We start from the raw sequence: 15346 nt of genomic DNA on the forward strand, positions 1-15346 counted from the left end.
GACACAGAGAAAAATTAAAAATGTATGTAACTAACATAGCAATGAATTTGTGGGGACATGATTTGTTAAAGCAATGGACTACTCAGATTAACATTCCCCCAAATCATAGAAACAAACCATGAATTAACATATATTTCTGGGAAAAATTTTACAAGATATTACAAATAGTAGTCACTTACCATTCAGGCTATACAAGAACAGGGCACAACAACTGCTGATCTTTCAAAAGCACCCACAGCCCTACCTTAAAATGGTTGGTAGACAAACATGTATGGGTTGCACAATGGCCTTTAATAAGAGAGAGGCAGCAGATTTTAGAAAAGCTGATGCAGGAGCAACTAAATGCTCAGCATATTGAAGAATAAACCAGTACTTGAAATCCTCCTGTACTTGTTGTTAAAAAGAAACCCTGTCTCAAAAAACCAAAATAAAATAAAATAAAGTTTCTTAGGGTTTAAGAAAACAAAACTTGCTGGGCAGTGGTGGCTTACGCCTTTAATCCCAGCACTCGGGAGGCAGAGGTAGGCGGATCTCTGTGAGTTCAAGACCAGCCTGGTCTACAAGAGCTAATTCCAGGACAGGTTCCAAAACCACAGAGAAACCCTGTCTCGAAAAACCAAAAAAAGAGAAAAAAGAAAGAAAGAAAGATATTCATCAGTATGGCTATAGGATAGGGTCATTTCAGGTTCCCTATCCTCAGCTGCCCCAGGAACTAACTGGGGACATCGCCCTGGGCACCTGGGAGCCCCTCTAGGTCCAAGTCTCTTGCCAACCCTAAGATGGCTCCCTTAATTAAGATATGTGCTTCCCTGCTCCCCTATCCAAACTTCCTTTATCCCAATCATCCCGTTTCCCCAAGTTCCCCCATCCCCCCTTCTCACTTTTCTCTCCCCATCTCCCTTTACCCCCCTCCCACTCCACCCCCAAGATCCAGCAATCTTGTCTACTTCCCATAACCAGGAGGATAGCTATATGGATTTCTTTGGGTTCACCTTCTTATTTAGCTTCTTTAGGATATCAAATTATAGACACAATGACCTTTATTTATGGCTAGAAACCAATTATGAGTGAGTACATCTCATGTTCATCTTTTTGGGTCTGGGTCACCTCACTCAGGATAGTGTTTTCTATTTCCATCCATTTGTATGCAAAATTCGAGAAGTCATTGTTTTTTGTTTTACCACTGAGTAGTACTCTAATGTGTATATACTCCACACTTTCTTCATCCATTCTTCCATTGAAGGACATATAGGTTGTTTCCAGGTTCTGGCTATTACAAATAATGCTGCTATGAACATAGTTGAACAAATGCCTTTGTCATATGATTGGGCATCTCTTGGGTATATTCCCAAGAGTGGCATTGCTGGGTCCAGGGGTAGGTTGATCCCGAATTTCCTGAGAAACTGCCACACTGCTTTCCAAAGTGGTTGCACAAGTTTGCTGATGAATATCTTGCATATCACCATAGAACCTTCATCTGGCGATGGATGGAGATAGAGACAGAGACCCACACTGGAGTACCAGACTGAGCTCCCAATGTCCCAATGAGGAGCAGAGGGAGGAAGAACATGAGCAAAGAAGTCAGGACCACAAGGGGTGCACCCACCCACTGAGACAGTGGGGCTGATCTATTGGGAGCTCACCAAGGCCAGCTGGACTGACTGAAAAAGCAAGGGATAAAACCGGACTCTCTGAATATGGCGGACAATGAGGGCTGCTGAGAAGCCAAGGACATTGGCACTGGGTTTTGATCCTACTTAATGTTCTGGCTTTGTGGGAGCCTAGCCAGTTTGGATGTTTACCTTCCTAGACCAGGATGGAGGGGGGAGGACTTTGGGCTTTCCACAGGGCAGGGAACCCTGACTGCTTTTCAGACTGGAGAGGGAGGGAGAGAGGAGTGGGAGGAGAGAGAGAGAAATGGGAAGCTGGGAGGAGGCGGAATTTTTTTTTCAATAAATAAAAGAAATGCTTTAAAACATAAAAAAAAAACAAAAAAAAAAGAAACCTGAAAAAAGGAGAATGGTAAAAATCTAAGAACTGCTAATGAGGTGATTCAGCCAAAGGGCTCCCTACAGTTTGGAATTTCTTTGCCTTCTCTATTCTCTAAAGGATGGCTTATTATAGTTATTGATTTAAAAAAATTTTTTCTTCATTTTACCTTTACATGAAAAAGACAGAGAAAACTTTGCCTTCACAGTACCTACTTATAATAATTCGTAGCCTGCTAAGAGGTATTAATGGAAGATTCTCTCACAGGGAATGTTAAATAGCCCTACCCTTTGCCAGTATTTTGTATGCCAGTTCTTGGAAGTGATATGCAAGCAATTGCCTCAATCTATAATTTACCATTACATGAATGACATCTTACTATCTGATTCAAATTTAGATACTTTAAAATGTATTTTTGAATAAGAAAATTTTGCCTTGTTGCAGATTACAAATTGCTTCTGAAAAATACAAAAAGAAAATTCTAGTAATTATTTAGGTTCTAAAATAGGTTTACAAAAATTAAATCCCAAAATGTGCAAATTAGGAAAAATCAACAGACTCTTAATCACTTTCAAAGATTTCTAGGAAATATTTCAAACATACAGCCCACTACTGGGATAAAAACTGTTTAATTTAAAGGAAACCTTAGATGGTGACAAGGACTTAAATAGTCCTATAGAATTATTGCTTTTAACTGAGTGAGAATTGGCTTTGATAAAAAAGAAGTTAAAGAAGGTGCATGTGGATCATGTGGATCCAAATCTTAACTGCATTCTGATCATATTACCCTCCAAATATTCCCCTACAGAAATTTTAATGCCGAAGAATTATATTGTCTTAGAATGGATCTTTTGTAACCACATAGACCAAGATAAATAATTAAAAACTTATATCAAAAAGTTCTCTGAGTTAATTTTAAAAGGAATATTGAGACTTTGTCAATTAGCAGGAACAGATCCAACAGAAATTATCGTACCTTTTAAAATGACGAAATTGACAAATTATGGGAAGAAAGTGAACTTTGGCAAAGATATTTCAGTAAATTTTTGGGAGAAATTAAGAACAAATGTTTCAAAAGCAAGAGAATTCAACTTATACAAGAACTAGCTGGATCCTTCCTTGTGTTGTACAGGAAACACCCATAACTAGAGTCCTCCATTCCATACTGATGCAAATAAACCAGGAAAGATGGGTAACATATCAGAAAATTTAAGTAAAGTGAATCATAGCTATTACAATTCTGTGGATACTGTCAAAATTAATAAAGGTTCAGTTTGAAGAAGAGAAGCCACTTGGAAAAGATAAATAACAATTCATTCACAAGGATGGCAAGCATACTGATGGTAAGAAATACAAATAGGTTGGGGACAGGGTTCTTTTCTTATCTCCACAGGAAAATACCCATCTTCAAAGAATTTAAGGGACCCTGTGGATTTCTTCTATCCCAATATGGTATGATAGACCACACCCTCCTGAAAGGTTGCTGTGAATACCCTCAAAAAATTATTTTGCTTAACTGCCAAATGAGATGAAACTAGCACAAAGGTTATACCATGAAAATTCTAATTAACAATGCCCCCATTCAGCAGGAAGCAGTTTGGAGAGAAATAACTGAGCCCATATTCCCAAATATTGTTTATAAATGTTCGTTTACATTTAAAGGGGATATGATATAGGTATGAATAATTTGCATTGGTATTGACTTTAAGGTTAATTTTGTTATATGTATTTCTAATCTTGATTAAGGTATTATGATTTTGTAGTTCATGTAAAAATGTAATGTATACTTAAGAAATATAGGTTAATTGATAATCATCAATAATAGTAAAGCTTGTAGTCATGTTAGATTTTCTAGATATATATAGAGAGATATATTTCAGTTAGATAGGCATTCTTCATATCTTTCAAAGACTGCAGAATATGGCATTTTAAATGTTTTAATAACTTAGGGCTTTTCATGACAATGAGACACATCTGCTCCTGGCAGCACCAGCTACTTCAAGAGGAAGATGGGCATCGAAGAGGATCCGTAGGGAGTTTGATAGCCATTTGGGCAAGAAACTGCTCTTGCCTGGACTGATGCATGAACTAGACTCAAAGAACCCACAGAGAGAGGACTGCTGAACTTGCCTAAAGGTGAGATGGTCTTTCAGGGTTCCTGATTCATGAAAGAGTCTATGAGACATTCTGCAGGACACAGCAGATAGTGACTGAACTGTCTTTGAAATTTCCTGCTTCATGAAAATGTCTGCTGGAAACTATGGGCCTGTAGGCTGAAGATGGATGCCCCAATGGTACAGAGGAACTTTGGGTGACTGTCCAGGCAGCAAGATGTCTCTGTCGTTTCTAGAGCTTTGGATTTCTTGTTTGCTTAGGTAATATTGTATTCTTCTGGAGTCTTTGATGGAGTTGAAGAATGGTTAGTTATAGTTTTTCTTAGTTATGACAAAAGATAAAATAGATAAAATTATTGTAACTGTAATTCTTACTTGATAACTGTTTTGTTATATGTAATCTTACTATGTTAAAATGAAAGCCTTTCTTTTTTGTTTAAACAGAAAAAGGGGAAATGATGGAGGAGAGTCTTCTGTTTTGTGTTAATTTCATTGGTTAAATAAAGAGACTGCCCTGGCCCTTCAATAGGACAGAAAATTAGGTAGGTGGAATAAACAGAACAGAATGCTGGAAGAAAGAAGCCAAGTCAGTGAGTCACCATGATTCTCCCACTCCAGACAGATGCAGGTTAAGATCTTCCCTGGTAAGCCAGCTCGTGGGCTACACAGAATATTAGAAATAGGTTAGATCAATATGTAAGAGCTAGTCAATAAGAGGCTAGAACTAATGGGCCAAGCAGTGTTTAAATGAATACAGTTTCCGTGTAATTATTTCAGGTAAAGCTAGCCGGGTGGCAGGAACACAGCCCCGTTGCTTCTCCACCAACACAATTCTGTCCAAAAGTCAGAATTATATGCTATTTTCATTGTACTAAGGGATTTTTAAAGAACCTCTCAACATAGTTCCAATTTACAATATGCAGAGAGAGTTGTTTTGCATATTGAAACAACTGAATTTATACTAGACAATACAGAATTGACTTTATTATTTATTCAGTTGCAAGATACAATCTGGAATAGGAATCATCCCATATACATAACACACATTTTATTCCATACAGGTCTTCCAGGTCCTCTAGCACAAGGTAATAAAGAAATCAATAAATTATTGATTGGAAATGTGTTTGAAGGCCTCAGAGTTTCATAAAAACATCATGTCAATAGCAAAAGGTAAAAAAAAAGACTTTTTCATCATGTGGTAACAAGGCAAAGAAATTATAAGGAAATGTCCTACCTATTTTTTTTTTTTTTTTTGGTTTTCCGAGACAGGGTTTCCCTGTCCTGGAGCTAGCTCTTGTAGACCAGGCTGGTCTCGAACTCACAGAGATCCTCCTGCCTCTGCCTCCCAAGTGCTGGGATTAAAGGCGTGCGCCACCACCGCCCGGCTCCTACCTATTCTTTATATAACCAAACACCACTACCTGTAGAAAGTAATCCAAAGGGTACTCAAGGAAATAAAATCTGGCAGATTGATGTGTTCCATTTTGTAGAATTTTGAAAACTAACATAACCACAGCACACCTATCAGGTTTTCAATAGACAATTGCTTTGATTTTGGAAATGGCTGATTTGGTAATCACACATTTGCTAGAAGTTATGGCTAATATGGGTATACCTGTACAAATAAATACAGACAATGCTGCAGCACATGTCTTGAACAAAATGAAATGGGTTTTTGCTTATTTTAATACAAACCATATTAAAAGTATGTCATACAAGCTTATGGGGAAGTCAGTTATAGAAAGATGAAATTAAAGTCTAAAGGATATTTTAAATAAACAGAAAGAGATAATAAAGACCCCTAGAAATAAATTGCACAATGCCTTATTAACTTTAAATTTTCTAAATGCTATTGAGAAAGGAACAACATCTGTGAAGAGACATTGGATAGTAAAAAAGTATGGAATTAAATCAATTGGTATACTTTAAAGTTGTACTAACCTCAGAATGAAAACCAGGACATGTGTTATATTGGGGAAGTGTTTTGCCTTTGTTTCTGCAGAATAAAAACTACGTATAACAGAAAAGTTGATAAAGATCCAATTTTAACGAGAAACACCTTTTAATTAGAAGAGATGGTAGTTCATCAAGCATAATGGCTGTTTAATCTAAACTAACCTATATATGCTCTTTATTTGATCAGATATAACTAGCCAAAAGGAATTCTCCCCAAAATTAGTGTTGGGAAGGGTTTTCTTTTTGTATTTTCATGAAAGTAAAGGTATCCAGCTAAGAAATCTAAAGACCACCGAACAAATGAGACATCTAAAGAAAAAGAAAAAAATTATCCAGACAAAATGTTTCAAGGAAAACAGTAAATGGGCCTATTAGTATGGCACATTTCCAATAGGATAAAATTTCATGAATCTTCCCAAATGTTTGTTTCTGCTATTTTCTACAGACATATAATGTAAATTGTAGTCCCAATCCATTTAAAGGTTAATGCTGGCTTTGGGGGTAGAGTGTATGTAGCTCTCTCCTCTAAACCCAAGCAAGCTTATTAAAGTAAAATCCAAAATTTCTGACCCATGTCAGATGAACCACCTGATATGGGAAGAAGAAAATCAAATATTTAAGGGCTACTTTATTGCCAGTAATCTCTTAATCCTTTTATTTTATATTGACCCTTTACCAGCTTTTCTTTCTTTCTTTCTTTTTTCTTTTTTTGGTTTTTCAAGGCAGGGTTTCTCTGTAGCTTTGGAGCCTGTCCTGGAACTCGCTCTGTAGACCAGGCTGGTCTCGAACTCACAGAGATCCGCCTGCCTCTGCCTTCTGAGTGCTGGGATTAAAGGCTACCAGCTTTTCTTAAGGTATACAAATATATGTATATGTATATACATATATGAAAGTTTTTGTCATAATATTGGTGGTCACATAGAATACTAATTAATTCTAGAAAAAGGTTTCATATACCTCCCTGTATATGGTTTCATGTTTGAGTCTCTTATCAATTTTCTGCAATAAACTATGAGCATGCCTATGAGCAACTTTTAAAGTCTCCAAAAGGAGGATGGGTCCCACAAGAATGACTCATCCAGGACTATGATAACAACCCTAAGCTGAAAGACACCACCTAAAGATCGATTTTTGGACTACAAACAATTTCAAGGTGACTAGCTGAGATGATCCAGCCTCACAAACTACTCTTGCCAGAACTCGAGTCAAGCCCTGTACTTTCCCAAGACACAGAAACTGATCAACAAATGATAAAAGATATCTTATTCTGGACTTAACAGTTTTCTTTTCAGGATTTCCTAAAGATGCCATCACCCCAAGAAAACAGTAATTTTAAGAATATGACACCCTCATTCCCAAGAGATGGGGTATATGGTTTTTAGCTTTTTAATAAGTTATGGATATTTGTCATTGCCTAAATGATGCATTCAAACAATGGAATTATTCAGCTGTTAAAAGATAAAATTAATATCTGTATATCTGTAATATGCTTTGTATTACATTAAGCAAAAAACTGTTTCAGTTTCTTAGATACATATGATGGACCATTGTCTGTCTTTATTTGTGCATGTGTTTCCATGATGGCCATACTTCTAATAAGTGTGTCATTACTGAATCAGCCTTTTCTGAGCTCAAAGCAGTTGCCCATTGAAAACATAAATAAGTGTCAATGGTGTGGTGTACATATTTTAATTTTCCAAATTCTGTAAAGTAGAACATATCCATCTGCTAGATCTTATTCCTTTGAGTACCCTTTGGGTTACTCTTTACAGATAATGGTATTTGGTTATAGAAATAGCAAGTTGGACATTTCTTTATAATCTTCTTTGTTTGTTGCCATGTAATAGAAAACTCTTTGTTTATAATGCTTTATAATATCCTTACCAGAAACACAAATCTCTGGGACTGCAGGAATGTTAACCTGAGTATTCCATTGCTGCAACAGGTCACAAACCCTTAAATTCACTGCAATATTAGCTACATATGCCCCCAGCCTTCCTTTCTCTCCTTCTGGCTGTATGCACAAAACCTGCCTCATGCTTTGTTTCACTTGAGATAGGGTTCCAATTCCTAGTAATTGGATACCTGCCTCTTGAAGAGACCAATCTGGATGCCAAGATTCTGGAGTAATGATAGTCACATCTGCACCTGTGTCTAGTAATCCCTCAGTTACAATGCCATTTATATGCACTCTTAGCTTTGGTCTTTGATCATTGATAGAAGTCTGCCAAAATATATGTTTCATATTTCCTACTGGAATTTTTTAAAGTCATCCTTCATATTTATTCCATCATCCAGAACAATATGGTTTTTTACAGTAGGCACTGGAATTTTTAATATTCCTAGTGAGACATGTTATTCACACTGACTAGGAATGACTGGACGTTGTTTGACATTGGGGCCTGTGAGAGGTCCCCCAAGGAGTTTTCCAGTGGTATTGGGTTGCCTTGGTTTTCTCTTGTTGACCTACATTCATTAGTTCAATGTTGGCCTTTGCCACACCTCCTACATAAACCAGAAGACTGAGTCCTCCTATTCTTACCAATTCTAGAGGAGACATTATTCCTAGGAATTCCTTGCCTATGGTTCCTTCTTAGATATCCTGTTCTACCACAATTAAACATTTGACACTTTGGTGTCTCCTCATATAATTGAAAATTGCTTCTCCTATCCAAGCCTCAGTACTATAGTCAAATGTCTCAATATTCATTGTATGCAAATCCATTCATCTATGGGTGCTGATCTGACCTTTAAAGGCCCAAGGATCTTCTTACATTCTAAGTTAGAATTTTCAAAAGTCAGAAGTTCAATAAGTACAGGTCTAGCTTCAGGGTCTGTTACTCCTACTTGTACAGCATTTGTCAATCTTTGGAAGCCTTTCTTTGGCCCTGTTTAACCATGGATGTGATTCATTCCTCTTTCCAAAATTTTTTGCTTCTTCTCCTAAATAACACTTCCAAAGCAGCTGAGGTCCATCTTCTAGGTCCACTGAGATTGATTAAAGCCAATCGTGTGGGGTAGCCTTACAGCTTGAAGTCCACATTTTCACCATTTCCCTGACAAATGGTGAATGTATCCCATAAGAAACTCTTGCTAGATTTTTTTTAATTTATTTATTTATTAAGGATTTCTGCCTCCTCCCCGCAACCGCCTCCCATTTCCTTCCCCCTCCCCCGATCAAGTCCCCCTCCCTCATCTGCTCGAAGAGCAATCAGGGTTCCCTGACCTGTGGGAAGCCCAAGGACTGCCCACCTCTATCCAGGTCTCGTAAGGTGAGCATCCAAACTGCCTAGGCTCCCCCAAAGGCAGTACAGCAGAAGTTTAGATTTTTTTTCTTTTAGATCACTCATACATATTGGTTCCCATTCATATTCTTTGACTATCTTTGGGTACTTTGTGCCAGATTGTCTTTCTGTGGACATTACCAGATTTGCAGTTAAAACTCCATGTAAGCTGAGTGGTGGTGGTGCAAGCCTTTAATCCCAGCACTCTGAAGGCAGAGGCAGGCAGATCTCTGGGAGTTTGAGGCCATCCTGGTCTACAAGAGCTAGTTCCGGGATAGGCACCAAAGCTACAGAGAAACCCTGTCTCGAAAAACAAAACAAAACAAACAAAAAAAACCTCTGTGTAAATCATCTCATGGTCTGGCACGTACTGATGAGGCTAAATTCTGTCCTTTTACCTTCTGTCCCTGCTCATCAATTTTAATAAATTACTCAATCTTTTCAAATCTTTTTACTATTGCCTTTTGTGAAGTCTGAATTTCCTGATTCAGTATTCTGTTTTAATTCCCTCACTGGGGATTCCAAGGTATGAAACTGTTCCAGTAAAGATAATGTTTCATCCTTGGACATAATTTTGATTGTATCCATATTACCTTCCTGGAGAGATATCTTATCCATTAATCTAGCATAACTTTTCAACAGATTCTGATTGTTAAATTCAACAGCATGAATTCTTTTAGATAATTTTTCAAATTTATGCTATCCCTTTCCATAGTATTGAATCATTTTTTTAATGAGATAATATTGAAAACAAAACTAATTCCTAGAATCAAATGAAGGAATGTAGAAGAAAAATTGCATAAAGCTTGCAGACTACCTTCTATAGTATAAGCAAAATAATTTTTGAGCTCCTGGATGTTATCAGTCATTTTTGTAGTTTTTTTAGATCTTACCTGTTGTAAGGCAGTTACAATGAATTGGAATAGGTGTAATAATCATTGTCAGCCAGCAGGTGTCTCAGTTGCAGCCATGTGGCCGAGAGACACTAGCAGCAGCGAACAGCATGTGTTGCTTACTTTGATACTGAAAAATACGCTTTGTTTAACAAATTAAGAGCAGTTATTATGGCGATTAAATGATTCTGAGAGTTGGGGCCCAGGATAAAGAGAAAACTCAAAGTTTTCTGTCAGTGTGAGTTGCGGACTGTGTGCATTGCAGCGATGGCAGGCAGCATTGTGTGGGCGGGCATGTAATGCAGAGAGGCAGCCTGTGGGTCACAAGCTGGGGAGTGCTGAGCAGCAGCCTGCTGCTTCTTAGGGCTGGCTAGAGCCATGGGTGGGAGAGTCAGTCCCCAGTGCTCCATGCAACTGGTGGACTGATCCCAAAAATTGTGGACTGGTCCCTATGTTTGGGTACCAGATGATGGTGGAAGATATAAAATAATCCCACAATAGTTCAGAATTACATATAATAAAGGTTATTTATTTAGGGGAGACTCACAGATCACTGTCTTAGATTACAGTCCTCGGCATGAATGGGGATCTGGAACTGAATCTAGTTGCTGGAAGTGAGAACCAGAAGCAAGAGAGTGAGTGCTTGCTTTACAGCTCCATTTATAGTATAAGGGACCACACCCAAGTAAACTGGTATCATAAAGGCTATTGGCTAAAGGAGATCCTGCAGCAGACATTGATTTTTGAAAAACAAAGAGAGAGCAAAAGAGAGGAAGAAAGGACATAAGGAAGGGAGGGAGGAAGAAGGAAGGAAGAATAATGGTTTCGACTATCAAAAGCAACTATAATAAGATGAAATGCACAGTTTCCCTCATGGTCAGTCAATTATTTATACATCATCACTTAAGAGAATATAGACACATATTGAACCAAACAGCCTATAAAAGAAAGTTTGCTTCTAGTTTGACTGTCTTGAAAAAGTACCACCAAAAAATGTTTTAACTTTTCTATTTCATTTAAGCTTATGTCAAAAATGCTTACCCACCATCCTTAAGGAATATGTGATAGGACTTAATAATCCATCCAGACAAAAGATTCTAGAAATCCCCTTTTCTAAAATCTGTTCAGATATAAAATATAGAAATATATGCACTGTAGTTTGAGGCCATGAAGTTCGGTAATTTTTAATTACTGAGTTTCTACTAGGTAGTGAGAAGTTAAACACTGAATACTCCAGGTGGCCTTGTTCATTTTTCTAGTCCTGCTGTAGTGCTGCTGCAGGACTCCCTTGAGTCAGTCTCACTCAGAACAAATAAGGTTGAAATAGAAAAGAGTAAAGGCATTTCCCATCTGAATGGGAATCAGAGACATGGCTGGTAGCTGGGGTTGGGTGTGGAGGGTGAGGGGGTAGGCCAGAGAGGTCAGCTATGCTGAGAACAGAAAGTAGAAATAGGATGATGTACTTGTCAAAGGTTTTCATGAGAGCTAGGATGTGGGAAACTTGGTTGCCAAAATCCTAGCAGGTGTGGGAGGATGAGACTAAGAAGCCAAGAGAGGAAGAGGATGAGGAGGAAGAATGAAAAGGGGAAGGGCATCAGCAGAAGGAGCCTGCTATTGGCAGGCTCACGGAATGTTACAGAGGAAGGTGGGTGGGAAGATTGTAAGAGCCAGAGGGAAAGTGCATCTACATCAAGATGGTGTCTTCTTTGTATGACATGGAACCCTAATTTAGGGAACCTAAACAATATGACTGTCTAAACACCACATCCAGATCAAGAACTACATGCAACTAATGACTACTGAGAGGGGGACAATTAGTTTTCCATAAAGATGAGACCCTTATTATCTAATACCAAGTCTTCTGACATAGATCATGTACATATAAGCCAAACTAAATGGTCTCAGTAGGCAATATAAATATGTGGTGTGTGTGTGTGTGTGTGTGTGTGTGTGTGTTAATGGCCATGTCAGAGGAGTGGCAGGAGGCAATTGAGGTTCCAGGTGCCAGCCCACCAAGAGGAAACTCTCTGATGGACTAGTCTTGTTTAGGCAAAGCCATAGTACTGAAGACCCAGGACGTCTATTGCTTTGGCTGTGCCTTTACATGTTTGCTGCAGCTCGCTCTAATATCTAGCATAGTGTGGGTGTATGTGGGAGATCTCAAGTACCTTTTTGTTTGATGGAAACATCTCATTCTACTGGGCATTCTTACATGTGGATTGTCGAGATAACCCCTCCCTAATCTGCACTGTCTAATTTGATAATAATGATGATAGTCTGTACAGAGTTTTGATGAATAAATATAAATACAAGGATATGCTTCACAGAAAAGGCCTACGAGCTCCTCTTTAGGAGCTGCTAAGGTTAATAATTAAAAGAAAATACCTGAGTCCTGGAGTCAGGCTGACTTTAATTCTCTTAATGCTAGAAAAAGGCAGTCACACACAGTCAGTTAAAACAAAGCTTCAGAATAACTTTCTGGTTAGATCAGATGCCCTGCTAATAATTGTTTTAAGATAAATAACCTCAGAAAACAGGCTAAAGTTCACAAGGATACATAGCAGAGCTCTCTGGCTAATTAGGCTAGGATCGAAAATATGATGTATTCCAATTGTTGTTAGCTTTGGTTGATGACCAAAGCCGATGATTAATTTCTTATACACATTTTGCCCTCAATATCCTGATGTAAAAAGCTATTAATGAGTGGATATGTACCCTAAAGATTTAAAGTAGGACTGAATGATTCCTTTTCATATATAAAAGTTTAAGTTTGTGATTTCTTTAAGATTCCTTATAAGAGAGTTAGCGTGTAGCGGAGCGGGGCCTCGGGGGGCCTTGCTAGGGCCACAGCGGCCGGCAGTTGGGCCCCCCGCCCCAGCCGGCGGTCCAAGGAGTGCAGGAAGGGGGCCGGGGGGACCCGCCCCCGGACGGCCGAAGTCATGAACTCGAACGTAGAGAATCTGCCTCAGCACATCATCCACCTAGTGTACAAGGAGGTGACAACACTGACGGCCGACCCACCTGATGGCATTAAAGTCTTCCCCAATGAGGAAGATCTCACGGACCTGCAGGTTACCATCGAGGGCCCTGAGGGCACCCCCTATGCTGGAGGTCTATTCCGTATGAAGCTCCTACTGGGCAAGGATTTCCCTGCCTCTCCACCCAAGGGCTACTTCCTGACCAAGATCTTCCACCCAAATGTGGAGGCCAATGGTGAGATCTGTGTCAATGTGCTCAAGAGGGACTGGACGGCTGAGTTGGGTATCCGACATGTGTTGCTGACCATCAAGTGCCTGCTGATCCACCCTAACCCAGAGTCTGCACTCAACGAGGAGGCTGGCCGCCTGCTCTTGGAGAACTATGAAGAGTATGCTGCTCGGGCTCGACTGCTCACAGAGATCCATGGGGGTGCAGGTGGCACCAGCAGTGGGAGGGCTGAGGCTACCCCGGGGCGTGGGAAGTGGGGCTACAGCCTCCACTGACCCTATGGCCCTAGGAGTCCTGGGAGGAGCTGAGGGTCCCATGGCCAAGAAACACGCAGGCGAGCGAGATAAGAAGTTGGCAGCCAAGAAAAAGTTGGATAAGAAGCGGGCACTAAGACTACTGTAGTGGGCTCTTCTCCTTTCTTCTTTCTGTTCGATCCCCTCCCACTCTGTCTCTAAGTTATTTAAATTATGGCTGGGGTGGGGGAGGGAATGGGGGGGCACCAGAACCTGGATTTGGTTTTCTAAATAAAAATTGGAAAAGAGAAAAAAAAAGATTCCTTATAAGATTACCTTTCAAGGTAAGTAATAAAGTAATTTGTCCCTTTTTTGTAACTACAAAATGTAGCCTACTAGTAAAAGACCTAACTGAAAGTAATGCCTTACTTGTCCACAGTTAATCTGTAACAAATTGCTTAGGTATGAATGTAATATGTAAAATGTGTAATCAAGTAAGGGAGATGAAGAACATGTTTATACATGCATTCATTATGGTCATTCACTTAAAAAATAGAATGTAATCACATTGGAATTTCTATATTGTCCAAAAACCTTTGTTGGAATATATAAGCTGTAGAAAAAAGTATACAACAGAGAAAGAACATAGAAATACCATTAGAGAAGGAGAAGAATAAAGAAGGAGGCCAGCAAGAGAGTGCATGCCTTTTCCCCTAAACCCTATCAGATAGAAAAGTCTTGCTTATGCCAACTTCATGGATTCCTCTCAAAGCCCTGTTCTTCTGGAGGCTGGCCCCCCAGCCAGTGGTATATGTGTATGTGTATATATCTATATGTGTGTAATAATAATAAAGATAAAGAGGGCATAAAATTTGGAGGGTGCGAGAGACATAGGAGGACTTGGAGGATGGAAGAAGAAATATGTAAACACAATACATACAAATAAATCTTAAAAATGTAAATTTAATTAAAATGCAAGTAAGAACATGTACCTAAGGTACGTGCAAATAATGTACACTGACTTCAATTCAGAAGGTTGTACTGATGCCTGACATTGGCTAACACTGAAATCACAGAAAGGATGCTTCTACTTCAACTGGTAAATTTTCAGGGAGAGTCACCGTGGTTCCAGAGATGAGGAAGGGAAATAAACAGAGCTGTAGTGGGAGTTGCAGCGTTCCTGCCGCCCAGCTCCCGGCTGCCTGGCTAGCTTATGCCCCAAAATAACAACACACAAACTGTATTCATATCTACACTGCTTGGCCCATTAGCTACAGCCTCCTACTGGCCAACTCTCACATCCTTATCAACCCATCTCCATTAATGTGCGTAACACCACAAGGTGGTGACCCACCAGGAAGATTCTAGCGTACGTCCATCTTGGGCTGGAGCTTTATCGTTTCTGCCCTGGAGAGGAGCGGCACGGCGTCTGGCTCAGAGAGGAAAGGCATGGCGCCTGCCTAACTTCCCTTCTTCCCAGCATTCTGTTCTGTTTACTCCACCCACCTATGTTCTAACCTATCAGGCCAAGCAGTTTCTTTATTAATTAACCAATGAAATCAACAGATTGATATATGACACTCCCACATCACAGAGCTATATAGAGTTTTTTTTGTTTTCTTATAGACTATGCTTCCACATTCTTTTTTTTTTAAATTTATTTATTTATT

General features: G+C 39.3%; 1 protein-coding gene across 1 annotated transcript; it reads left to right on the plus strand.

Annotated features, from left to right (window-relative positions):
- The first annotated feature begins 13042 nt into the window (after positions 1-13042).
- Positions 13043-13948, plus strand: LOC142842484 (ubiquitin-conjugating enzyme E2 S-like). Its single transcript, XM_075959212.1, is given in 2 exon segments — positions 13043-13679; positions 13681-13948. Coding segments are annotated over 2 exon segments (669 nt in total). The 5' UTR covers positions 13043-13175; the 3' UTR covers positions 13846-13948.
- The last annotated feature ends 1398 nt before the right edge of the window (positions 13949-15346 follow it).

The sequence above is a fragment of the Microtus pennsylvanicus genome, chromosome 1, assembly GCF_037038515.1.
Source record: "Microtus pennsylvanicus isolate mMicPen1 chromosome 1, mMicPen1.hap1, whole genome shotgun sequence".
In the NCBI taxonomy this organism is placed as follows: domain Eukaryota; kingdom Metazoa; phylum Chordata; class Mammalia; order Rodentia; family Cricetidae; genus Microtus; species Microtus pennsylvanicus.